Source organism: Falco biarmicus, chromosome 4 (genome assembly GCF_023638135.1).
Source record: "Falco biarmicus isolate bFalBia1 chromosome 4, bFalBia1.pri, whole genome shotgun sequence".
In the NCBI taxonomy this organism is placed as follows: Eukaryota; Metazoa; Chordata; class Aves; order Falconiformes; family Falconidae; genus Falco; species Falco biarmicus.
Genome location: NC_079291.1, coordinates 13,725,616 through 13,752,926, shown reverse-complemented (window position 1 = coordinate 13,752,926; position 27,311 = coordinate 13,725,616). Strand labels below are relative to the sequence as shown.

The window sequence follows — 27,311 nt, the reverse complement described above, 5'->3', positions numbered from 1 at the left end:
ACCTGTGCGCCCCTGCTTGGCTGAGGAGAACCGGGCGTTGTGAACGTGCAGGCCAATCCGGGGTGCGGAGCAGCCCGGTGGCTTCGGAGCGGCGGGTGGACCCGGTCGGGCCCTCTTCTCTGAAGAGAAAATGGCCGCTTTTTTGCGGACGCTGCTCGGCCCGGCAGCAGAGGCCGAGGAATGGGAGGGCTTGCCCTGCCCTCACGTTACCTCCTGGTTTGAAAAGCAAAACCCCACAAAGCTCCCACTTTTCCTCAGAGGTGCAGATTTCCGTCCCCCGGCGCCGCCAGGCCCCGCCTTTCCCCGGCCTTCGCGCGCCCCCTCCCGGGCTGCTCCAGCAGCGCTCCCCGAACGGGAGCCGCCGTGGGACGGGACGGGACGGGGCGGGAGGGGGAGAGGGAGGGAGGCGGCCCGCGGGGCCTCCCGCCTTCTCTTCCTCGTCCGGCTGCCGCAAGGAGCGGCCCGTGGCCCGCGGGCTCGGAGGGCCCCCCGGCTCGGCCGGGCCGGGGCAGCGGTGAGAGGCGCTGGCCGGGGGGAGGCGGGGAGCTGCCGCCTCGGGGAACGCGGCGCCTCAGGCATGTCCCCGCCGCCAGGGCCTGCCGGAGGCGGTGGCTCCCTCGTTCGGCGTTGAAGCCTCACCCGGCGGTGGGCGCGGCAGCGGCGTTCCCCGGCCATGGGGACGGCGTCGTCGCTTGTGAGCCCGGCGGGCGGGGTCGGGGAGGTGATCGAGGACACGTACGGCGGCGGCGGCGAGGCCTGCGAGATCCCGGTGGAGGTGAAGCCCAAAGCTCGGCTGCTGCGCGGCTCCCTGCGACGCGTTGGGGCCTCACGGCCCGGCGGCCTCATCGGCGCCAGCTTCAAATCGACGGCCTCGGTGCAGGAGCTGGAGTGCGTGGCGGAGTACGAGCGCCTGAAGAAGGAGTACGAGATCTTCCGAGTCAGCAAGAACAACGAGGTGGCCTCCATGGTGAAGAAGGAGGCTAAACTGGACAGGGAGAACAAGCGGCTGCGCGCTGAGCTGCAGGTAGCGCCTGCCGCCCTCTCCGGCAAGGGGACTGAGCAGCGCAGCAGGGCTCTTGCGCGTGAAACCGCAAAGGACTCGGCCTGCTTCCCAGGAAAGCTGTGGCAGGGAGGTGATGGGTGTGATGGCTTTTCCTTCCCAAGGAAGGCAAGGTGTTCGGGGGACAGTCCTGGTGAGCTGTGGGGGCACGTTCAGGTGTGCCTCTGGGGATGGGGACCACATGGTGCGCAGCTGTCTTCCCTCGAGCAAGGAGAGGTGTAGGGTTCTGGGATAATGCTGTTGCAGTCAGGCAAAAAAGTAATCTAAAACCATTGATCAAAGATTGCTTTCACTCAGAAAATTGGTATGTTAAATATTTGCAGGCACTTCAGAAAACTTACCAGAAAATACTTAGAGAGAAAGAAAGTGCATTAGAAGCTAAATACCAAGCCATGGAAAGAGCTGCTACTTTTGAACATGATCGAGACAAGGTCAAAAGGCAATTCAAGGTATGGATTGACTTTTCTTTTCCTGGGAAATTGACCAAAAAGAAGAGTGATGTCACTTGGTCACATTGCCCCAGTGAACTTTTCTCCAGTAGCTTTCATAGCTTTCATGCAGACCTCTCCTCCTTAAAAAAAAAAAAAAAAAAAAAAAAAAAGTGTGTGGGGGGCACAGTATGGTAGCTGTAGCTGCCTATTCCATTTAAGATGAGCCTACCAAAACTTCTCTGTAAAACTGTGAGGAAAAAATAGAATATATCTTTTTAAATATTATAAAAGGAGAATGTGCAGTGATGCATCATAAATTCCTGCATTATTTGAACACAGGAGTATCTTCATATTTGAGAGTGACGAGAAAACACGGGCTGCAAACTGATACATACTGAAGGAACGTATGAACAGAGTTCCACTATTTCTGATTTTACATATAGTATTAGAATGTTTAACACTTCTAGCTTTTATTAAAGAAAGGTGTGTATTGGTGCATCTCTTTTGGCTACTAAAATATGATGGCTAGTTAAAGACAAAAGCCTTTGCACTTTCTGGAGGGATGACTTGAAAGGCCAGGCTGATGCTTCCACTTTTCCCTTGATGCAGGTTTCTGCCACCCAAAACAGGGCAATAGATCCTGGGTTTGCACTGTTTTCAGATTCTTGATGTCTTGAATTGCAACAGGGGTTCATGTTTGGCAAATACATAAAAAGAGGGTTGGTTTTGACCTTATTTAAGAAAATGGGACTCAAAGAAGATTTCCTCTCTTCTTGTGATTGTGTTTTCTTCCCAACATGATGGTGATATTTTACAAACAAGACAACGGGAGATGTTTGATCTCTTTCTATCTTAGGAAATTTTAATTTCTGCAACAATAAAAAGTAAATATGAGATTATATGTAAATGTAGAAAAATTCTTGGAAGAGTAAAAGGGAATCTTTGAAAGAGTTTATACCATGTAGTGTGATTTTAGAGGATAAACTTTAAAAGGTAAAGAAAATTACTTGCCATTTTTAATGAACTTCCCATACTAATGTAGACTTCTAACTTTCAAAACATTATGTTGAGCTATAAAATGGTAAAATTTTAAATATAGATAATTATAAACTATGTTTTCCTGCTCAATTATAGGCTGCTTATGGCTTCTTGTTCTCGTTTTCATGCCTTTGCCTGCTAAATGAATGCTAGAAACTTATTTTTCCAATTGAAAGCAGATAACATGAATTCAGGAACTGATACTGAATTTTGAAAGATTTATCGTTTGTTGGTGGTTTTTTTCTTTTTTTTTTTTTTTCTTCTTCCCCTTCCTGCGATAGATTTTTAGAGAAACTAAAGAAAATGAGATCCAGGACTTACTGAGGGCCAAACGAGAGCTGGAAGCAAAACTTCAGAGACTCCAGGCCCAAGGAATCCAAGTGTTTGATCCTGAAGAGTCTGATTCTGATGATAATTGTACAGATGTTACGGGTGAGAATTTCATCCCCAACGTGTTGTGCTGGAACATGACTGAACTCTGATTAGTAAAGCACAAGACAAATTATGTTCTTTTGAAAAAAGTTAGTTAATCCAGGTGAATAGCAACATAAAGAGTAAAAGCAGCTGACTTTACAAACTTGGTGTAGATGTGGGAACTCCACATTTCTAGTTGTATGAATGGATAGATGAAGAAAATAGAGCACTGTCTAGACACAGTGACTTGAACATTTTTTTTTAAATTGTTCCATGAACAATTCTGAGTTTTCTAGTCTTTTTTTGAGTTTTCTCATACTAGATGTAAGAGATCACGTTCCAAAGGATCCAAAAAGGACACCTGAAACTAGAGGGAATCTTAGGTAGACTTGCTGTCTTGGTTGATGAGGTGTGCTAGTCTCAGCTGCTGTACTTTTCAGAATAGCAGTTAGATATCTACCAAAAATGAACTGACCAGAGAGTCATTGAAGAATTTTTCAAAGGGAAGCCCTAGCAAACTTAATGACATAAAAGGCAAAACCTTCTGTATGCTGGAAGAGGTATTTGATAACATCCTAAGAATTCAGATAGGTATGTGATCAGTCCGCTGACTTTGTATCAGTCAAAATAGAGCAATAATTGTAGCAGTTCGCACCTTAACACTCTTAAGGATGGCCACCATTGCTTCTTGCACCATGAAGGGTTGCTGAGGAAAAACTGTGCAAGTGCTGTTGCTTAACCTTTGTTTTGCTTATTGAGTTATATTGACTGTCACATCTTGGCAGGAGTATAAATATGCAGTCTTTAAAAGTAGTAATGTTTCAAAATCCAGTGGTCATCTTTTTGCATAGTAATTATGCATTTGGTGAATTTTAGTGGTACAGATAGTCTTTTCTTTAATGTATTTTATCTTTTTTCTTTTGTGTTAAATTAATTTTTGAATTCATACCTCCTTTCTTACTTTTTTTCTGTCTTTTTCAATGTCCTGGTTTTCTCCATGGAGTATTTATTTAGTGTCTTGAATGTTCTATTCTATTGATTGGCAGAAGTGTAATCCAAGCATATTGTGAAGAGATACCGTGAAAGCTCTTTCATGTGGCACAGAGAATGTATTTCAGTCCTGACCTACAGCCTCTTTACGCTTTTTCAGTGCTGGGACATTCCTGAACAAAAGTTGTCAGTTTTGTGAGGTGCACAAATGACTGAAGCAATACTGTGAACTGTTTTTCTGATCTGTAATGCAATTCAGCATTTGAACCCAATAGATGCGAGCAATCTGTATACTAACAAATACTAGCAAATAACCTCATCCTTTAGCAGCCTGGCTTCTCATTAACTTGGGATAAGCACCCATTTAGATTGCTTGTGTGTAAAGCACACAAAAGTGTGAGCAAAGCTGCTGAATGAGTAAAAATGATGGTCAGTGGCCTGTGCTAGTAAGTTTCAGCTAGAGTATTTAAGGCTGACAATTTACCTTGTTCAGTGACAATTACGAGGGGGGTTTTTTTGTTTTCCAATTCTTAGCTGCTGGGGCACAATCTGAATACTGGAATGGAGGAGCTTTGGGAAGTGAACCATCCATGGGTAGTATGATGCAACTTCAGCAGTCTTTCAGAGGGCCTGAATTTGCTCATAGCTCCATAGATGTTGAGGGACCATTTGCAAATATAAACAGGGGTAAGTAATCAGGTTTTTTGCTGGGATGATAGGTGTCTGTGTAATTTTTCTATCCATTCTTAAGTAATTCTGTTCTTTCTTAGTTCCTTTTTGGTCTGTTCTTGGGTTATTAGAAGGATTATTTGGAATTCTTTGTAAAAATAGAAGGAACTGTGCATGCTAAGTTGTGTTTAATATATTTGATGACTGTGGTATGTGCAGCAGTGATTTTAGCAAACAGCAGTGAATGGTGCTTCATTGTGAGTAAACTAAATAATAAATTGTTACTTATGTGGGCTAAGGAAGATGGTGATCTCTCTTTCAGTATCTGCTGGCATTCCTTTTTCCATTTTGTATTCAAATTCTTTACTTCCTGAGTATGAATGATACATTCATGTTAAAATGAACTATATCCCTGGGTTTTTTCATTGGTTTTTCATGGATTTTGACTCTGCTTAGGTGGCCATTTATGGAAATCTGATTGCAAGGCTAGGATGTATGCACTGTTATGTGAATCAGTGTTAGATATTTTTCTTGTCAATAATTGTTGCTTTTGAACATTTTTCCCAAATGGCCTGTTGTAAATTATCTTCCCGTGCTCTGGTTTCCCTCACTGTTGTCCTGGCCCTGGAACTCCTCCTGCATATAGCTGACTTCATGGCAGGTTTTTCCCTTTTTCCTTCAATGCTTCAGGCTGTGCTTCAAAAAGTCTGTGTCTGCAAAGTGGGAGGGGAAGGTCTGCTCTGTGATGGCTCCAGCTTAATACACAAAGCCTTTCATCATCCCATGTGGCACTGAAAGGAGAACCTATTCCTATCTTGAAACAATAACCAGCCACAAAGCCAAGAACCTAAGAAAATTTTAACATTCATTGCTTCTATAGGGAATTGACATACAGTACTACAGAAAGCAATGGACTTTTCTCTGAAGAGGAAGTTCCCATAATATTTTGCTGTCATTTATTTGTGTGGTCTAATTTAAATATATGTAGATCTAGAGAAAGAAATAAAATAATGTTTGATTATGAGCGATTTTAATTATTTCTGCATATTTTTACAACTATCAGCTCGATTTTTGTGGATAAGTTTCATCAATCCTATTTAAAGGGAATATTGTAATGATAATATGAATATATTTAACACTAGTCTTTTGCCACATTATCAAATTATGTGACAGTATCAGATGATACAGGTTTTCTGCATTCAAATTTATAAAATTGAAATAGTTGATGTATGTAAAGATGTTACTACTATTTTAAGTAAAGTGCAGTATTAATAATGTTAAGAGGTGATAACTTACCTGTTACGCAGCGTAATCAGATGTGAAGATCTCTAGGCTTCATTTTGGGCATTTTTTTTCATTGGCAGATGATTGGGATGCTGCTGTTGCCAGTTTATTACAGGTTACTCCTCTGTTTTCCCACTCTCTGTGGAGTAACACAGTAAGGTGTTTCATTATTAGTACTGATGAGACTCAACCAGAGGTGGACATCTTTGTTACAGTGAGTACCTCACAAACTTACGCTAACTTGTATGTTCTTTGCTTCAACTGTGATACTTATTCAGAAATTTGTCTAATATTCTGTGAAAGCTTTATTTAAGTGTAGCCGATTTCAGTGAAAGTACTGTCGAGGACTTCAGGGAAAGAAACTGCCTAGAGAAAAGAAACTGAGATTTATGTAATAGGTCCTTAGTGTTATGCAGATTTAGTAATAAATTTATTTAAATTTGCTTTCAGAACTACTCACCAAAACTTCAGAGACTCTGTGAAACAATGGGGTATTTCTTTCAAGTTGTTCATTTTTCAGCAGAAAATGAAAGGCCTCTTAAGGATGTAAGAAAATGGGAGATTGAAAAAAGCTCATTAGTCATTTTGCTCCTGCATTTAACTTTGCCAAGGTGAGTATTTTCCAGACTGGTAAAGCAAATGGAAACTGGTAATTTTTGCAGAGTGCATGGCTTATTAAAATGTATGTGGTGCTGTGCTCAGTACATTTCCTAAGTTAAGTGCCTTGGAAGTGATACTACTTCAAACTTTAGGTTTGCTAGTGCAGACAGTTAAAATAATATATCAGCATTGTATCTTTTTCTTGTAGCTACAGGTTCTCTTAAAATACAGTATGAAAGATGTCTTCATAATAAAGAAATGTCTGTTTTGCTTTCCAAGAGCAGCTCTCTGTTGTGCATATTGCTAGAGTCTTAGGAATTCAAGATGGCTGGTGTGAATGTCCTCAGTGTTTTTCATGTGCTTATCTAGCCTTACATCTGTCTGTAGTATTTTGGTTTTATTCTATCACTTACTATTTCCTGTCCTTGGCTATTTTTTGGACCGATTTCATGGTTGTCCTGTGTGATACCTTATGCTAGCTTTCTGTGGCTTAATTTACTGAAGTCATGATGTTTTATGACAAATGGTGATGCAATGTGTTCTGTTTGTTCAGTGAGTAATTTCCTAACTTTCTAGAAGAAGAAACATGAGTTACTAAATGAAAAACACCGAACCAGGGGTACTTGTAGAATTGTGTTAGGACTGTTTCAGTTACGCATTTGGGAATTTGAGTGGAGTTTGGTTTTGATATTTGGAGGAGGGAAGACTGTCCTTTTGCTGAAGGAGAGGAAAAGGGATTAGCAAAGATAATTTTAAGGATCACAGAGTGATCATTCCAAAACATCTCTGAATGCAAAAATCTGAAAATACTGGTATGCATTAAGTTTCATATTAGAGGTAGATTTTGAACTCTAGGGATTTCTAGTACTGTTGAATTGTTAGAGCTCTGTATTAACTAGACCTCCTGTTTCTGTAAATAAACCATCTCTTCACAGAGAATTGAAAAAAGGCTGGTTGAAGGCACTAGTGGCTAAAAGTTACAACAGTGAAGTGCTTCAGGGAGCAGCTAGGTACCACAGAAGATGTGCTTTTGTTTTCAGAGTGGAATCGGACTAGAGCTACTGTACACTTATGGTCTTAGAAAGATAATGTCAGCTGCTGAGGGTATATTGGCACTCTGAAGGGATACTCTTGCCAAATAACATGGTTTTATGTATGTGGGTCACAAGTGATCGAGAACAAAATAAGCAAGAGAAAAAAACACCACAATGGAGCATTCCTGACAACAGTATTTAGTTAGAGAGTTTCTCGCAGAAAAAACTGTGTTGAAAATTGTAGTGCTTATATAAAGAACATAATATTTGAGAGATCCTGTCTGCTAATGTCAGCATTCCTAAGTTGTATAGCTCCTTCTGTGGAACAGCGTTGCTGAGAAAGATATCCATGGATATCATTCACATATATAAATGCAAAATGTTTTTTAGTCTAGAGGTGTGTAATTCTCCCTTTCAACTACTATAAATTAAAAGGCTATCCTACATCTGACAAATACTGAAGGACTTACCCTAAAAAGGCCAAGGAGTAGAACAGAACCTTCAAATAAGAGATGGCAGAGCGTATGATGCTTATTAATCATGTGATTCCATGTTCTTTCCATGAAAGGCAATTAATTAGCTTTCACTCTGCATACTGGTGACAGGGAGATAAACTTCTAATTTACAAAGCAATTAATCATAAAAAAAGTAAATTAATGGTTTTGGTACAAGTAGCATAAATTTAGCTCTTAGCTTTTCCTTGTGTCAGACTTTTATCTTATTCTCTGCTGAAATATTTGCTTGCCCTTTGTTGTAAATAGATGAGACTTTTGAATTAGATTTTGCAGTGAAACCCATCTTTGGAGCTTGTGTTGATTGAACTGTTTACTACAGCAGTGTAATATAGCACAAGAATGCTGATTTCCAATCTAGTTGTTTGTTGGAGGACTATGAGGAAGCCTTCTTGAGGAATCCAGAAGAAAAACCCCGGCTAATTTACCACAGAAAGGAGAATGGCAGAGTCAGTTCAGTCTCAGTCCAGCAATTAATCGAACAAATTTCTTACATGAACAAAGCAAAGGTATGGCATTTTAAAGACTGTTGTATTTTAAAAGGCTTACTTTCCTGCTATAAACAACATTGAGTGCTGGTAGTCCCAGATTTTAGGAGAAATTGCATTACACTCATTGCTCTGGGTGCTCATTATATAAGCAGATTGATGAAGCTGAACTTTTTCAATGTTATGAAATTTTCATTAGCAGGGGAGAAAAAAAGCTACTGCATTTTCACTGAAAAAAAATTCCCTGTACTATAAGAATAGAAATTCTCACCTGTGTTTAGCCATTTGAATGGCAAAGTTATTTATCTAAGGTCCCTCTGTAGCCACTGAAGAGAAAGATGTGTACCTCCTGAGAGATTCCTCCCATCTGAAAATAGATCAGTTGTCATTTGTTTCCCTCTACAGAGATAACTGTTGAGAACAGCTGAAACTAGATGCCCAACTTCTAAAAGCTTAGGGAAAGTGAATCCTACCTAAGGAATGCAACAGAATGGAATTTAAATGTATTCCAGAATGTTTGTGTTGGAAGTCCTAAATAAACCCAGGTGGGTTCAGAGTTGCATCATGCTTTGCCTTGTACTTTTTCAGATAATTGACCATATTGGAGGTGTGGAGGAAGGAGCATATGAAATCTATAATTGTGTGGAAAAGATAATTAAACAGGTAGAGTACATGATGCATTTCAGCTTTTTCTGTTCCTACTTTGATTTATGAACTTAAATGATTTCAGCGTCATTACTATACACTTAAATGTAATTGAGAGAATCTTCTTTTTGTTTTCATCTTTAATATCTAGCAAGCAAGGAAATCTGCAAGTAGAAAATAAAACCCAAAGCTGAGCAGTGCTTTTATGGACAGAAGCAGAATTATCAGGGGAAAGGGATCTTTGTGGCCTTAATTAGCTTTTGTTTTCTTTTTATCCATATCATAGGATAAGGAAAAATTGCATAGGGCATGCTCTCCTTATCCCTGCTCGTGGTGAGTTGCTTCCACTGTGAGAAGACTAAAACCAGTGTTTTGAGACCTATGCATTCAGAGTTAACTTAGTTTCATCTGATTGCTCTTTTATTCATGTTCCCTGCTAGCCTGAAAGGAAGCGAGCATATTGATGTTAGCAGAGCTGCACTCGTATACAGTGGAATTGAGACTAATGCCAAATGTGCCTGCACTGTTAAGAACTATAATTGTGGTTTTCTCCACGTAATTTTCTTTTTACTTAGGATATATTGGGATATGAAATGGCAGAACTAGAAGGCAAGGATTTGGGTAATAAGGAAGAGTCCACTACTCCTGAAGAAGTTTTTGGTGATGTATTGTGGGATGCACATGATGAACAAGAACAGATGGAAGCTTTTCAGCAGGCTTCTAATTCAACATGTGAGCTGGGATTTGAGAAAGTAAGTATTGGGAACGTATGTGGGTGAAGAGAAAGTCATCACTGATTTCTGTCTCTTGTTAGGCGAGATGTACTTCTACAGAAGAAGTGATGTCTGAGGGCGTACTTGAGGCTGTTACTCCTTAGGCTAGAATAAGCCATATGTCTTCTATAGATGGCATATTTATTTTCTGGGAGAGATGCCAATTTGTGTGTTGTTGAATGACATTGATGAAGCAGCAGTTGTTGTTCCTGCACTGGGGAAAAGCACTATAACAATATGTCAGAAGTAAGGTGTCCTGCTAGACTTTGGTTGTCAATAGAAAATGCTCTGAATGTCTTTTTATTTTCTTTTTTTGTTTCTTTTCTGATTTATGAGGAAATCTGAACTCTGTCTCGACACCTGGAGTTAGGTCTTTCGGAGATAACTAATGAAAAGATTTCAACTCATCATGCAGCCATACATATGTGAGAAGAAGACAGGAAACTTAAAAGTAGAGAGCTGCTGAATAGCTCAGTCCTTTCTCATTACTTGAAATAAAATAAATTTTTAAAAATATTTCAAATTGGGGGTATTGGAAACAGTTACATATGTAGAGAAGGTGTAATGAATGTAGGAAGGAAAAACAAAGTGGCCATGGAAAGTGATGTGACAGCCTTTTTAGGCAACCATTCCTTGATGTTATAATGTAACATAACCATGCAGTTTCTGTTACTGTATTGAAATTGTAGTTACCACTATTTGACTAGCAAAACTTCTCTTTTTCTTCACTACTCATATACTGGCAATAGTTTGGCAGATTGTGACACTTTTTTCTACATCTAGAACAGTAAAATAATAGAATATTAATAGAAAAAAATACCAATGTGTATCTTAATGTCCCTCCGCTGCTTTTTTTCAGACAAAAAAAATTTCAAAAAAAAATAATACTTCTTCCAAGTGGATGGAGGGTAGTTTTTGTTTTTGTCATCCTGAACTCTGCTACAACATTCTTGGGCATTCATGTGGTGAAAGAAAACCTTTCTTTTTGTGCTTAGTGCCTCAAAATACTGTTCATGGCAGATGTCAACATTGAAGGCTTTATCCTGGCAACCATATCCAGTGCAGTGGTGTAGTTGGGGAAGAGGGGGGGCGAGGAAGCCTGAACATAGTACCCAGCTGCTTTACTATAGTAACAGGAACTCAGTTTATTAGCACTGAAAGTTCCATCTTAAATAGAGTTTTGGAAAAAAAAATAGTATTTTACACTTTCTTTAGAAGAGATGATAAATTCTGTGATTTAAGTGTTTCATTACAAAATTTATTTCCATTTGTATTCTGTTTCATTTCAATATATTCCTTTACCTTAATGAATTTGTACGTGCATTTTGTATCTAGATGGTTTATAATACCAAGCACTATATTTGTCCCTTAAACAGTGAAATGTTTGTAATGATTGTGTCTTTGTTATAGTATTTTGAACGTCTAAATGACCTAGTAGCAGCACCAGCACCAATTCCACCTCTGCTTGTATCAGGAGGACCAGGCTCTGGGAAATCTCTCCTTCTGTCCAAATGGTAGTTTAAAGTTTTTATCCTTTTTTTTTTGTTGTTTGGGTTTGTTGGGGTTTTTTTTGTATAAATGAATGTCAAGAAAAAAATATATTACATTTCAAAGATTGTACCAGTTTAATTGAAGGTAAAATGGGAGCATTTACAAAGCACTGAAGCTATTGAAGCATCCTGGAAGGATTCGTAATAACTGAGTAGCTAATTCCATCTGGACTGCCTTCCACATGTCCCTGACTCCAACTGTAATACCCTACAGATCTGTCTTTGCGCAGAATTAGTGTGTGATTTTATTAGCTTGGTAGTGTTGCCCTTCTCTGATACACGAGAAGGATGCTTTGGAGTCTTTTTAACTGAAACAAAGGAAAGATCAGACCTAATAATTTATCATAGAAATGCATTTTATGGTCACTTGTAGGCTATGACAAAATTTGCTCACATAAGAATAAATTGATAGCCATTACTTCTTAAAAGCTTAGTGACACATGACTATCCAGTGCCAGGAGGGGCACTGGGCAATGGCTATCAATACTGGGGAGAACAAAAATGAAATCTGACATAAAAAGTTCAATTACAGCTCAGGAAATCATCCTATTTCGTAAGATAAACATGGAACACCTCTAGCTCAGACACTCTTGTTTCCTTTGGCAAAACTGTTGGGGTTCATTTGAGAGATATTTGCAGAATTACAGTCTGTTCCGTGCTTTTTCTTTTTTTGTCCCGTTTCTTCCTCTTACTAGGATTCAGTTGCAACAGAAACATTCACCAAACACTCTGATTCTTTATCACTTTGTTGGGAGGCCTATGTCTACTAGCTCAGAATCTGCATTGATAATTAAACGTCTTACTTTAAAGGTATGCTGTATTATTACCTACCTTTCATTGCATGATTCTTTGGAAAGTGCCTTTGTGTGCATGTGTCAAAAGATAGAATTTTCTACATGATTTTCTACATCAGTTAAGAGTAATACAAATGTAAAGCATTATAGAGTGGGGAAAATCTGATCCTGTGTATTGAATGCAGATCAATTAAATACCATCTCTGGATATTCGTAATAGATTGGCATTAGCAGTTAGGCTTCCAGTGACCTATATTGATGGCTTATAAAACCATGTAAGCTTCTTCCAAAACTTCCTGCCATCTGGCCAATGAGAGATGCAGGTGGTACCTCTTCTGTCTATGTATTTTGAAACCCGAGGCTGTATTCACCAATTGGCACCATATTGTTCCTTGACTAGTCTCTTTCCTATGTTAAAATTTATTTTTTAATTGTCTGTTATATGGAAGAAATGAGGAGTATTTTTGTGCCAGGGTCTCAGCTTTCCTTTTCCTTTGTAGGGTAGCACTAAGGGCCTCACAGGACTATAACATTTAGAAAAAATAATCGACTGTGCACTCCTTGCAATTTTCTCATGTATTAGAAGTCTGCCTTTTTAACCTGTGGAACTTTTAAGCCTTTAAGTCTCCACATTCCTTTTCAATTGTGTAAACTCAGATTATCTGTCTGGAATTTACTCAACAAGTTTGATAAATATTCTTTGTTCTGCATATGCCAGCTTTCTGCATACACTAGAAGGAAAGAATTCTTGTGAACTTGACTAGAAAAATTGCCCCAAGATAGTGTGTTGGGTTTTTTTGTTTTGGGTTATTTTTCCCCTCTAGTGTCTATAGGACTACATTCAACTATCCTAGTTGATTTTTAAGGTAGAATTTGTTATATATGCTTATAATTTTGCAGCTTATGCAGCATTCTTGGCTAGTGTCACCTCTGACTTTGGATCCAGCAAAACTTCTGGAAGAGTTTCCCCGCTGGCTGGAAAAACTTTCGGCACGTCATCAAGGCAGCATTATTATAATTATTGATTCTATTGACCAAATACAGGTATGTTTTCAAAATACTTGCCATTTGTCAGTCTGAAGGAAACCTTGGCGACTCTAATAGATTCAGCTATAGCTATGTAATAGAAATATTGTTTGCCTTGCTCTAAAGAGTACATATAAAAAATAGTTTTGCAAACAGTGCGAATGAGTTAAAGTAGTCTTTCAATTTTTATAGATAGATTTTATGTTGGGTTGGGTTTTTTTTACTTCTGAATTTATTTTAACACCTTAATTTTTGAGCAGTCCAGTTACATGATCTATCCAAAGATTGAAGGCTGTGAGCTAACTTATTGGACATGTAAATAGCCTAGTCTTTATGAGGTGAACTTTGCAACAGTAGTATTCTATCTGCTTTATTTAATGTATGGTCATGCTGATACATATCAGTGGATCATTTAGCACCATTTCGAGAACCAGATCATGAACAATTTTTAAGGACACTGGAGAATTTAAGACTTCTTTCACTGAGCTGTGTAGTTAATGAAATGTATCAACTTCTGGCATTGTTTTGAACAACCTTTGTATTAAATAACCCAAATTTGTTTTTAAGCAAGCTGAGAAGCATATGAAGTGGCTGATAGATCCACTGCCAGTCAATGTGAGGGTGATTGTATCAGTGAATGTAGAAACATGTCCACAGGCTTGGAGGTACGTTATGTTTCTGAGATGTTTCAAAGTAGCCTGGGTTAGAATTACTGTTTTAAATTACGGTTACTCATTGAAGAGAAAACAGTCAGATTTGTCAAGATCTGGAGACTTAGTAAGATAAGATTTTTCAACCATTGAAGGCAATGACAGCTTCTTTATTGCAGCTGCAGTGAGGATGGGTTTTAGCTGTTGGGAAACCAGGGTTTTGTTTTACCGTGGTGGATCTATCTACGTGACTGTATGATGCACGTGACTGTAAATGCAGTTAGATGCACGTGACAAACCTCAATACCATGATGTAGATCCAGGATAAGGCTAAAAGTGGAAATTTGAATTGTGATGACTGGAATTACTTAGTGGCAGGAAATAGCTTCAATTACTGCTTTGATATAAATCTTTAAAAAGTTCTGGAACATTGATGTCTTTTTTTTTTTTTTTTTTCCTTTTGTGTGCTATTTAATAAGGTCTGAATATGACTTTGTTCTCTTTTAACAAAGGTTGTGGCCCACGCTTCATCTTGATCCACTGAATTCCAAAGATGTTAAATCTCTCATTAGTGCAGAATGTAACTCTGCAAATGTTAAATTGACTAAAGAGCAGGTATGTCTGTTGCAGTTCTTCTAGAGTACCTTTCTCTAGTATAACTTTTAATGAAAACATGGAAAGATGAAACAAGTCCAGCTGCCAGAAGGGTATTATATTTGGCTAACTAAATGCTGCTGCTCAAAATAGCATGCAATTTGAGTATTTCTACCTCATGGCTCATAGCTCTGAAAGAACAGTGTAAATTAACACAAAACTAGTTATGCAGTTGCACATATTGCTGTAAACATGATATTTTATTTTAGAATAATAGAAGGTATAGTATTGCATGATACTGTAACAATGATTAGCAGCGTACGAAAAGAGTATTTTACCTTTTTGCCTTGGAGTCTGATTCTGTAAGTTAATCCTCATACAATGATTAGATCCTAACCCTTCATCTTAAATTCAAAAGGGAACTTTCACTTGTATGCTCGTGTAGCTCTAAAAGCATGCACTATTTTGTGCACTACTTATTATGTCATAGTCAGATAGAAGCATATTTGGAATTCTTTAATTTTGTGTCAAAACTGAACATTTTAATGGTGTGGTTAATTTCATCTTGGCTCACAGATTTTGTTTAAAATGTTGTAGGAGAAGAAGCTTGAGAGACATTGTCGTTCTGCCACAACTTGCAATGCTTTGTATGTCACTCTCCTGGGCAAAACCATTGCTTGGTAAGTTGAGATGATCTTGAAATTGTTATACTCATCATTAGACTAAAAGACTTCAAGTAGTTTGTTAGCATTTTGAAATACATTCATTTAACACAGAATGAATCTCATTAAGAAAAAACAGTGGAGCAATGTACAGATTTTTCCCCTTTCACTGACTGTGAATGCGATGTGAGGAAAAAATCAGAGAGTTTGCAATCACCATTTTGATACTTCAAGTGAATCCACATAGTTGCATCTGTCTGTTTTCAGCTGTTCTGGTTTTATTTTTTTTTCCTGTTGTTCTGCTTTCTTGCTATGTTGGTTGCTTCAGTGCTTTTTAAAGGTATTTGGAGAATGTTGGTATGTTCTGTCAAACAGTTTAATTCAGATCTGTTGTATTTGCTGATGTACCAGATAGTTTGCCTCATAGATTTTTAAGGCTAAAAGGAAGTTCAGCAACTGTTTATTTTAACAGGCTGCATAGGGTACTTTGCCCTATAATTCCTGCTGTGGAGAAAAATAATCTTCCCTCTTTTGCAAGAGAATACTTAATAAGTGCATTGACTTATTAACCTAGACTTCATCTTGAGAAAGATGTGGGTTTAGTTTAGAGGCACCCAGAAGATGATACACTGATAATTTACTCTGGGTGACTGATTTTCATTATTTTTTGTTTGTTCTATATCCTAGAATGTTTAATTGCTCCTGGAAACATGCTTTGTAAATGCATTAAAAGAAACAGCAGCATGTAGTTTTATCTTTATCCAATCTGATGTTCCTATTTGGTACTCCTGGAAGAAGGAACACTGCAACATACTTTTTTTAAAAAAGAAAGATTTTGCAGCAATTTAGAAAAATCAGTGTGCTAGAAGGTGGTTTCAGGAATTCACCTCTTCTGTGTTTAATCTCTCTAGATGCTGTGCACCTTTCAAACCCAGTAGGAATTCAGAGCACTTTTAAGATACAGCTCTTCAGTGGTTTAAATTCATCTTACTCAGCCAAATGTAATATGCTAAATCATGCCCTTTTTGTCCTTCTGCTCAGCGTTGGAAATACAGGAAATATTGATGAAACCCTTCAACAGTGTTTTCAATGTCAAGACACTGTGTCGCTGTACAGGCTTGTTCTGAGATCAATTCAAGAATCATTGCAGAATGATAAAGAGAAAAGTCTTTTGAGAGAGGTAAGCAGAGAATGTATCACTGTGTCTACAGGTAAAGTATATTCTTTCCTGTGAAAAGTTTTTTCTTAACTTAAAAATAAGTATAAATTTCTGTTGGTTCATGTGTATGATTCAGAGATTACTGTGTTCGTAGTATACAAAGGAAACTTTATTAATCTAATTGTATCTATTGCAGAACTATAGAACATACAAATGCTTTGCATTAAATTTCAACTAAGCCGTTGTCTTACAGAACAGAACAGAACTTTTGCACTATGATGAGATACAGAATTAGCACTTCCTTGCCAATCACTGCCCTGATCCAATGATTAACTACATTGAGCATAGTAAATGTAATTAAAACATGGTATCTTGTGAATACAGGGCACCACTTACTAGATGTCTGATTCCTCTTTATACCTTTGCAGAATTTCCCTGTTCTGTGGGACATTTTTTTGATTAGGACATGCTACTCAATAATTGCTGGAAGTTTTTTGGTGCTGGCAGCATAAGACCTTTTAGCATATTTTACTTAGGTGGAAATCCGTTATGGTAAAGGAGTTATTTTCCCACAGTGTTCTAGAGGAAAGTCTAAGGAGGCATTTGTTTGTCCCAGAGCATCCTATTTGGTGCTTTATCTATTAGAATATTAATCTATTAGTGCTGAGGACTACTCTTTGAGGACAGAAGAGGGAAAGGGCTTGTGTAGGCAGGTTTGGGTTTTTCTTTCCCCTTGGCCTATAAAGTTATACACAGTGATACACTGAAATGCCAAGAAAAATATTGTGTAACTAAACTGTGTACCAAATATTGCTGACTGTGTAAAATTATTTTTCTGCTTTCTGTAGATACTGTGTGTCATCGGTGTTAGCCACAATGGTGTGAGTGAGTCAGAGCTGATGGACCTTTATCCTGAACTATCTTCTGCAGTGTTAGCCTCGCTTGTTCATAGCCTGCACAAAATGTGTTTGCTGACATACGGCTGTGGTTTGCTGAAGTTCCAGCACCTCCAGGTAAATTTTGTAATTCTAAACACGTGTAAGTAAAACTTGACCCCCTAAGCCCCTGCTGTTTCTTAGTTAAGTTCTGTTGTTAACTAGGTAGGCCATGATATTGTTTGTGTTTGCTCATCCGTTTTCCTTAACATCTGGTCTGATGTTAGAATCGTCTTGAAAGTTACTAGAACTATGATACCAGTATTGGTCAGTATTGTTCAGCAGTTGAAAACCTGGCATTTCAAACCTTCAGAAATTTCTGATCTATTAGTTGTTAACTCAGGTGTCATAGAAAAAACTGGTTCCGCAAAAACCAAGCAGAATTGAAGGAGAAGGGAATATTTATTATCTGAATAATACCAGATATTATCTGAATAATACCAGAGCTTTGATCTAATATAAGATGACCTGTTTGTAGTGCTGTTGTCATAGAAAGATATTCAGTTCTACAACACGAGACAAGTTTCATAGCACCCTGTATATCATCACCACTTAATAAAATGCATTCTCTTTCTCTCAATTATACTCTTTCAGGCTTGGGAGATGGTGAGACTAGAGTATATGGAAGAAGGTGAAAATGTTATTTCTGCCTATAGACAAAAACTAGTGGAGTATTTCACCATGCAGCTAAGGTAGGTCAGAATTCCTCAAGCTGTGCTAAACCATAAAGGTTTTATGCCCTGTGGATATTTTTGATTTCTTCACATAGATTCTTTGACTCAGTTTAGTACATTATTATGGCAAAATAACTCTCCAAAACCCTAGTTGTCAGCTTAGCAGTTTATTATTGATATGTTGCTTTTTAATCTTGGAAAAGATTGAGGGCTGTGGAGGGGAATGGGCATAGAGTGAAGTTATCATGTGTAATGGTAGGACATGAATTTGTACCGCATCAGTTATTTTGTGGTGACTGACTCGTGTGGATTTTTAGCTCCAAGTAAATACTAGGAAATTTGAGGTTGCTCAGAGCATGAAGGAGCAGCAGAAGACCACATGCATTCAGCGATACAAAAGAGGAGATGCAGTAAGCAGCTGAACAGCTACAAGTTCATATCCAGCTTGAAAACTGATTTGCATTTATAGTCCTGAGTTAGTGTGTCCCAGCTGTGGGCTACTACTTACTGTTCCTCAGAGCATCCACTTCTAGGTAGCAGAAAGCTAAGAGGGCCATGGTGTGCCGGGCAAAGGAGGTGCGAAGGGACAGTGGGCTGCTGCAGAGCTGTAGTCCTGCTAGCAGGCGTAGATTAGCCCGTATGGGAGGGAGGAGCAGCTTCCTGTGGGGTACCTGGGGGTTCCAGTACCCTCTGAGGTAAAAGTAAGATGTGGGGAAATGGAGTACGTAGGTCTTGCAGTAGTCTGTTTAGTCATTCAGGTATGGCAATTGTATGCTTGCCTAGTTCTCACATCAAATTGACAAGTTCTATTAGGCTTCTCAGAGTTTTTATTTTTATTTGCTTTTCTTTCAATAGTCGAGACCGAGTGACTTGGAGAAGTGCAGATGAACTTCCCTGGCTCTTCCAACAGCAGGGTGATAAGCAAAAGCTACACAAGTGTCTTTTGAATCTCTTTGTATCCCAAAACCTTTACAAAAGGTACAAAGGTAGCCACTGCTTTGGCAGTTATAAATATTTCAAAGTAATTCTTTGTCAATATAAATCAGAAAATGACAGATAGAGGTTAAAGGAACTTAAATAGTAGAGCCTGGAATGCTAAATTCAATTACAAATTCAAATTTGCTATTCAAAACTTAAAAATCGTATTTTTTTCTATTCTGTTATACCTGGGGGTTGGTAAAGGGAGAAATACTGCTGTTGAATAGCATTAGTCTCCATGGATTGTCTCTGTAGATGCTGTAGCATAAAGACAACATTCATGCATATGGCCCTTTTCCTCTAAGTTAGCATCAGTCTGAATAGAGGGGTATCAGAGATAAGATGAGCTTCTTATTTCCTTGTTAAAACAGGGGACATTTTGCAGAATTGCTGAGTTACTGGCAGCTGGTTGGGAAAGATAAGAGCTCTATGGCAGCTGAGTATTTTGACTCTCTGAAAGAATATGAAAAAAGCTGTGAGGGAGAGGAAAGTATGATCTGCCTGGCTGATCTTTATGAGACCCTGGGACGGTTTCTTAAGGACCTAGGTCTTCTCAGTCAGGTAAGTACATTTAGAGATTGTTGTAACAGCAAGAAGGCAAATTAAGCAGAGCTCATTGTGTGCTTTCTGTTGCAGTTGTTAACTTACTGTAGCATACAGGATGCTGCCTGCTGCCATTATGTTCTGAACTTTGTTGTTACAGGCTGTAGCTCCTCTGCAGCGGTCTCTGGAGATTCGAGAGACTGCACTGGATCCAGACCACCCAAGGGTGGCGCAGTCACTCCACCAGCTAGCAGGAGTTTATGTTCAGTGGAAAAAGTTTGGAAATGCTGAACAGTTGTATAAACAGGCACTGGAAATTTCTGAAAATGCTTACGGAGGTGAACATCCTCAGGTAGCCCGTGAACTTGATGCACTTGCAACCTTATACCAAAAGCAGAACAAGTAAGCTTTACACTGGTATTTTCCGTTTACGTTGAGGTGGTACAAAAATAAGAGCAAAGATTTTCTCCCTGAAGCCAGAATGTTTCTTTGGTTCTTTTTGAGGATTTCAGAAGTTCCAATGCAACCATGAGCATCCCCTCTGTGTTCTTGTAGCAGGCCACCCAATAGGGGCCAACTTTTGTGCTTAGTTTAACAACAAACCTCTAGAGATAGAGGAGGAGATTTTTCTGGCCCAAAGCATTTTGGATATTTTTATCTTTGACAAAAAATGTGATATTTTTTTTTTCTTCCCCAAGATTCTTATTAAATTGCAATACTCAAGTAACTTAAAAGCTTTCCAAAATACTCACTGATGCTACATTTGGCATTCTTTTAACACTATAAATAACTGTTTTCAGATATGAACAAGCTGAGCAACTGAGAAAAAAGTCCTTCAAAATACGCCAAAAAGCAGCAAGGCAGAAAGGCAGTCTGGTAAGGAAATTTTTGATATTTAATAAAAGCGCAGGGCATGCTGCGACTCTGCTAAATAGATGATAAAGTGTGTCAGCAGAGCTGACAAAGCTCCAGTGCTTTTGATAATTAAGGACATAGGTAGTGAAGTAGTCTAGCAGCAGCTTTTGGTGACTGCTGGAAATTTCAACTCTGCTGGAAGTGAAGATGCATCAGTACAACTGGTATGGAGTTGAGAAAGGTGGAAAAGAAATAAGTGGATATATGGTTTTGGGGGTACAGATTTACTGCTGATAGAATTGGCTGTCAAAGTGGCAACAGAAAGAAAGTGTTCTCCAAAATAACTGAGCCATTTATCCTACAAATATTAGTGAACACAGTGCTTACTGCAGTGGATAATCCCAGTAATAGTATTAGGTGCCATACTGAATTCTTCCTTATTTTTTCTTCTGTGTTTTTCAGCTACAGAGTTCCTTTTGTACTTTTAGAGCTAAGGATTTGTTTGTAATGTAGTGCTTGTCCTACAGGAGTTCATTTAGTAACTCCAGAATTCTAGTTGTGACTCTAATGATAGTGGTGAAAAGCCATAAAAATGTTCTGTTTCCACAGTGCTCAAATACAAATTAATTTGGATCATGGAAGTTTTGTCCATTTCTGCGATGAGTTCTACTACACAAATATTTTTTGTTAAGACTGCAAAGATCAAGAATAGGTAGAGTGTGTATCAATGGCTGCACTTTTTATTTGTAATTGCCTTCGCATGTAAACATTAGCTTGGCAGTCCATTCTACAAGGATCCATGTAAAGCCTTGAGAAATACTTTTATATGCATTTTTTATATGGCATTTAGGATAAGAGTTTTAACTTGATTTTAACTTTTGAGCTTCTAAAACTAAGAATTTGATCCATATTGGTTATTTGAACTGTGGAGTTTAAGCAGATTAGCATGTGGGATACAGGGAAAACAAAGCTGTATGACAGCACAGTAATTTAAATTTCCTGGAAGCATTTTTGGTGAAATTCACAGTTGGATTGTAAATAAGCAGAATGCCTATGTGCTATTTAGCTTCAAATGAGAACTTAGGTAGGATTATTGTGCTGCTGTGGCACCAAACTGAGTCTTTTGATTTTCTGTTTTCAGTTGTACACTTTAAAAGTAATGGTGATTGGCTTGCATTACCTTGTGCTTTGCTGTAGTGTGGCTTTGCTCTCCTGCGTCAGAGAGCCCTGCAACTGGAAGAGCTCACATTAGGCAAGGATACACCAGATAATGCTCGAACCCTCAATGAGCTTGGAGTCCTCTATTACCTGCAGAATAATCTTGAGTAAGTTGTATTAGTTTTGACACATACACTGAGTGCTCTCATAGATCTAAATGGAAGCAAAGCATTGAGGACTGGCATTAAATGTAGAGACATGACTCATTATGGTGCCATCCTGATTCTTTCTACTGGTTTTTGTTTACTGTGAAATTTACTTGTATTTTCTAGAGTTCATGCGGTTAGCATGTGAGTGTTTACCAAGTCGGTGCATTTTCTGTGTTCAGAATTGATGTTTGACAGTTAACTAGCGTTCATTGCAAATACCATTTCTCTCTCAAAATTTATGCCCCTTCTACTCAGCTTCACTATTTTGTTACCCTCCTTTATAGTGTTCATCCTTGAAGAGCAGGATTGTTGTCACTCCAAATTGTCATATTATAAGAGATAACGAGTTAAATACTCAATGTGCTTGTAATCCTCAGGCTCCTACCCTGCTAGCCTTTTTAAGGGAAAAAGAGGACAGAACAAGCACAAAGGTATTCTAAAAGCAGAGAGATAAGCAGGGGTTTTGAGGGGGAACAAAATGTGCAGAACAGTTCTGATTGCATGGTTAGCCACATTTCATATCAACTTCTTCAGTCCACAGAGTAGTCTAAAACTGTGTTGTGAGGTGATTGTAAAGTGACTTTAAATCCCACTCTGCTGAACTGAATCTCTTCAGAGGAGAAAGTAAGTGCACAGCAAAAAAGCACCAAATAAATTCTGGAAGTATTTTTACATTCTTCCTATATCTGATGTTTATGTCACCAGTAGTTGTTGGATAACTACAGAAGTATGTTATAATGTAGGATCTGAACACAGAATCTCTGTTAAATGCAGGACCTTTACAGTGAAGCAACTGATTTTTAACAGTTGTTGGAAATGCAGGAGTTTTCGTCAGTTTACCCTCATGAAGTCATACTGAAGTGACTGATTATAAAGGAGTGATACCGATCTAACCTCATACACAATCATTTTATATTCCACATTATTCATATGTAGTTCCTGTCCAACACAACCCGCTTCTAGAGTAACCATATCTCCACTATTTCATAGGTGACCAAAAGTTTAAACTTTGTTCTAGTAAAGGTTTAAGTCATTTCTCTAAATGGGTATTGTATGTCTGTTCTGAATCGGCAAGTCCAAAATTGAATTTTTTTCATAAATTTGATGCAGTTAGAATGAAATCAGTGGCAGAAGGCTATGTCACTTTGTTATATGCTATATCACACATCATCCTCTAGCCCTTGCATGGGGTCAGCACCTTTTGACACTTGTCTAAGAGTTCCAGAATTGAACCTACAGTTCTGTGTATAAATGGTCTTTTTTATTTTTTTATCTAGTGCGAAGTGGATTTTTCCAATTTACTAAGCTGACCTCTTGGGAATAGCGTCACGCAGAATTAGGTGTATGTCAGGATGACAAACTGCCTAGTTATACTGGATGCTACCAGTATTACATGGGGATCACCCGTTGTTTGTGATGGAGGAGCTGCTGTAAATCTGTAACGTAATGGTAGTAAGCTAGTCTAGTGAGAGAAAATATACCCTTTTGACAGGGAAACACTTGAATGGTGGCATTACACAGAGTCTTTTCTACTTTGTTACTTCTAGATGGGCTCTACCGCCATAATCTAGCTCATGATACACATAAATTTCTCGCCCTTTGGTATGAAAGCTGTCTGTTGAACTCTGTAGTATATTTTCTATTCTTTAAAGTTATTTGAAAAATAAGTGGGGCGTTCTGAACCTTTACTTTATATTCCACTGTTGCTTTATCTATGGGAAGTACTTGACTACTATGAGGAGTTGCCCTGAAGTCAGTAGAATGTCTTGAATAAAGAAGGATTATTTGCATAACTGAAGATATAGGCTGAATTAAATAAAAGAGCAGCTATGGGGTAGTGTAAAGTCTGCTGAAATCTGCTAGATTGGCTTGTCAGTCCTTGACAGGAGGGATCCAGGATTGCACAGGGGTATATTGACCAGCTTTCTGTCTGCATTCTTATGGTCAGCTTGCATAGCAGGACCATATCTGGGATGTATAGTTCCTCACTGTGTAAATTAATTGCTGATCTGGCATTGGCTTATTCTGAGAAAAGTCTATTTCCAGATGTCAGTATTTGTGCACTTTCCAAGGCTGAGTTTGTTCTGTTTCACTTCAGCCTGTACAGATGTTACCAGCTTTAAAATATCACTGAATGAATGTGTTCTGTAGGACAGCAGAGCTTTTTCTGAAGCGCTCCTTGGAAATGAGAGAGAGAGTCCTGGGACCCAACCACCCAGACTGTGCACAGTCTTTGAACAATCTGGCAGCCTTGTACAATGAGAAGAAGCACTATGACAAGGCTGAGGAACTCTATGAAAAAGCTTTAGATATCAGGAGGAGAGCACTGGCTCCAGATCATCCCTCCTTGGCTTATACTGTGAAACACCTGGCAGTGCTATACAAAAAGATGGTAAGCACAAGCCTCTTCTCTTACCACCTAAATTAACTGCAATGCCTTGCATTGCTACAGTCTTCAATCCAAGAGGAGTGGGGCGTGGGAATTTTGTCTGCTATTGGTGTTCCACACACACCATGCATGAAAGATGTAGTCAGTGGCCTCAGTCTGTTTCCAAAAAGCCCAGCAGATTTTTCGAAGCATGCTTTACTTAAAGGAAAGCTATTTATGAATAATGTCTTCATTGTTCTCAGTATTCACGATGGAGAATTTCTGTTTTGGTTAAAAGCTAGTGTTTTAGCTGCAGTGAGGGAAGCTCTTCCCAACTGCATTTGAGTTCTCCAGTGTCTGCCATGTGACTTGTGCATACAAGAGTTTGGTCATGTGTGCCTTAATAGAAAAATCATGTTTCAGGGTGTAGGGATAGTTCTTTTTACACAGTGACCTTGAATTTTACAGTCAAATTGAGAGTAACTTGAAGGTTCACAAGGGACATAATACTTAAAAAATAATCCCTTTGGCTGAGCCACCACAAGCTTATGTTGATTCACTGAAAGAAGAGTTAACCCACTGTGACATGCACTACAGGGAATAACATTAACAGTAGTATAAACTTCTGCATTTCATCATTTCAAGATGTTTTATGAATAGTTGTGCTTGCAGATGGTTGTTCTAATCATTCAATATCATAAGTGTAAGAGTGATGTAAGGTTTCCAGCTGTTGAACCAAGATCAAATCCAGAGTATGAAAATATTTTTTTTTCTTTTATATTTTCACATTTTACCATTCTTCGAAGAGAAAAGAGTCCGTGAAGATAATCCCTTGGATCAGATGCGCCTGTGGTTGTGCTCAATAACTGTTCCCTGCTCTTATGTCCATTAAATTGTTTTGGGTCACGTATTTCCTGCTCACTTCTGCTTCTAATTTTTGTGCTGCTGGAAACTGCAAAAGCACTCAATATTTGCATTAAGAAACTCTTTGCTAGTTTGGAGGAGCACAAATCAAAATTCATGGTGTACTAGTGATGCAGGGAAGAGGGGAGGAAGAGAAGGGACGGGAATCAGATGTAGAAAATTACAGTTATTTATAAATAAGTATTTATTCCAGATGAATTACTAATCATCTTCAAACTGTGGTGTGGTGATGCTTTGAAAAAAGGAAGCAATTTGATTTGAATTTTGCAGTTATGGTAAACCATTATACAACGGACGTTTGCTGTATTTAAGTTCTGATTGCTATTAAACACGGGAATTGACATTCTAGTAATAGAAGCCTCAACACACTTCTGAAGTATGTCCAGTTCATGTGTGAGCAGACTGAGAATTGGAGGAGAACAGATTTTCTGGAAAAATAATCTACATTAAAACATTAGTTGGAATAAGGGAAGGGTATTTTAGAGAAACCAAAGTCTCAGTATGGTGACTGGGAAGCAACAGGTACTTGAAATGACGCTGGGCACTGCAGCTGTTCCAAAGATGGTGCAAACACCGCTTCAGCAAGCAGAAGACTGCTCGAAAGTTAAGGCAGCTACATTCCCATATCACCAGTGAAATTTAGTCCGTTTAGGACAAAAAGTAAGTTCTGCTTTCTTGTACGGCAGAATGAGGAAATAAAAGTGGAGAAAGTTATTTGGATAGAAGTACAACTGAAAATTGTTTTTAACAAACAGCCTTCTCAATGAGACACTTACGGGGAAAAGTTAAAGAAATAGACATAACTGAGCTGGGAGTTGAATATGCTCAGTGTTTTGGAAAATTAGTTCATGATAAATATTAATGAGAAACAATCTGTGCAGAATTAATTAATGAAAGTGAAACCCTTATTCTGGAAACACATCTCCAGGGCTTTTTGTTTAAAATAGATTTGGCTGTTACCATTTTAACACAAGAGAACAGAATCATTTTTTCCCTATTATTTCTAGGGAAAACTTGACAAGGCTGTTCCTCTGTACGAGCTAGCGGTTGAAATTCGACAGAAGTCTTTTGGCCCAAAACACCCTAGTGTAGCAACTGCTTTGGTAAATCTGGCTGTCCTTTATTGTCAGATGGTAAGTTTTTCATGTCTTACATGTTTATTATTCCTGTGCTAGGCTTTTTATGATTTGTTCCTAAATGATACCAAAGAAACTTGATCACATTTAAAAGGGAAATTCCTTGTAAGATTTGCAAATTCTTAGGTTCCATTGTAAAGATTGAAAGGTTATTTGGCAAGGAAAATGTATGCAGGGAACAGGTAATTGCTGTTAGTGGTATTTCACAAGAACGCTCGGGCTAATACTTTTCAGATTATTCAGCATGCCCACATGCTTTATAAGACTAGAGCTGGAGTACAGCATTTTCTGCAATATGGTGGTTCTCACAGTAAGATGAAACACAGCTCCACTGCTGACTTGGAGGGAAACACAATCCTTTGAAATTTATGTCCATGAATAAAGAGTGTTCACTGTGGCCAACTGCAACTCTGTGCAACTAAAAACCTGAGAAGGCTGTGGACTGTCTAGGAAGTCTGCAACTACTATGAGATTCAAAGGAGGTGCAATCAGCTTGCCAAATTAATTATTTAGCATCAATAGGAGTGAGCTGTAGATTGTTTGCTTGTTTCCTGTATTTCTGCAATCTGCATATCTGATTTTAAACAAGTATTAAAGCTGCCTCAGGTAAAATCAAAGAGCATCTGGTAATTCCAGACTTTTAGGACTGAGATTTTTTCAAAACTGCTGAAGAAGTCCCAGGTGCTAATTATGATAATATTATGGGAATTGCATTTGCAAGTGCAAGCCAGTTGCTTTGACAATCTCAATTATCATACTCATCTGTCAACAGTATCAAGAACTCAAAACACCTGTCTGGTTAAATACACATGACTGAATATAGGATGTGTTGATACTATGTTGGAAAAAATAATAACAAATGTAATCTACGTCTGTAACAAACAACTTTCTACTACCCAAAGAAAAAGCAGATTGAAGCTTTACCTCTTTATGAACGTGCATTAAAGATTTATGAAGACAGCTTTGGTCACATGCATCCTCGTGTCGGGGAAACTCTGAAAAACTTGGCTGTGCTAAGGTAAGATTGTATGCTTTAGCCCTATAAAATCAAGTTACTATAAAAATTGCTGGATAAAACAAAACATCCTGGACTTCTGTCCAGGAAAGTAGAGAGCTTTAAGTAAACTTTGTTGATAGCATATTATGCATTTCAATTTA

At 38.5% G+C, this 27,311-nt stretch overlaps 1 protein-coding gene across 6 annotated transcripts in view; it reads left to right on the top strand.

The window, feature by feature from the left end:
* The first annotated feature begins 405 nt into the window (after positions 1-405).
* The window catches only part of NPHP3 (nephrocystin 3), a 29,502-nt gene continuing 2,596 nt past the window's right edge, over positions 406-27,311 (top strand). Inside the window, exons 1-26 of one of the 6 annotated variants that reach the window (XM_056336259.1) lie at positions 407-1,024; positions 1,384-1,509; positions 2,811-2,961; positions 4,468-4,620; positions 5,967-6,100; positions 6,337-6,497; positions 8,394-8,541; positions 9,109-9,183; positions 9,741-9,917; positions 11,349-11,452; positions 12,184-12,298; positions 13,183-13,326; positions 13,876-13,973; positions 14,471-14,573; positions 15,150-15,232; positions 16,256-16,394; positions 17,222-17,386; positions 17,903-18,000; positions 18,838-18,960; positions 19,332-19,521; positions 19,664-19,905; positions 20,304-20,379; positions 21,556-21,683; positions 23,877-24,117; positions 26,025-26,150; positions 27,056-27,171. In XM_056336259.1, coding sequence (XP_056192234.1) covers positions 674-1,024; positions 1,384-1,509; positions 2,811-2,961; positions 4,468-4,620; positions 5,967-6,100; positions 6,337-6,497; positions 8,394-8,541; positions 9,109-9,183; positions 9,741-9,917; positions 11,349-11,452; positions 12,184-12,298; positions 13,183-13,326; positions 13,876-13,973; positions 14,471-14,573; positions 15,150-15,232; positions 16,256-16,394; positions 17,222-17,386; positions 17,903-18,000; positions 18,838-18,960; positions 19,332-19,521; positions 19,664-19,905; positions 20,304-20,379; positions 21,556-21,683; positions 23,877-24,117; positions 26,025-26,150; positions 27,056-27,171 — 3,767 coding nt within the window. In that variant the 5' untranslated portion in view covers positions 407-673. Of the gene's footprint in view, positions 1,025-1,383; positions 1,510-2,810; positions 2,962-4,467; positions 4,621-5,966; positions 6,101-6,336; positions 6,498-8,393; positions 8,542-9,108; positions 9,184-9,740; positions 9,918-11,348; positions 11,453-12,183; positions 12,299-13,182; positions 13,327-13,875; positions 13,974-14,470; positions 14,574-15,149; positions 15,233-16,255; positions 16,395-17,221; positions 17,387-17,902; positions 18,001-18,837; positions 18,961-19,331; positions 19,522-19,663; positions 19,906-20,303; positions 20,380-21,499; positions 21,684-23,823; positions 24,118-26,024; positions 26,151-27,055; positions 27,172-27,311 lie in introns of those variants that run through there. The other 5 variants (XR_008821466.1, XR_008821465.1, XR_008821467.1 and 2 more) reach the window with 5 other exon arrangements.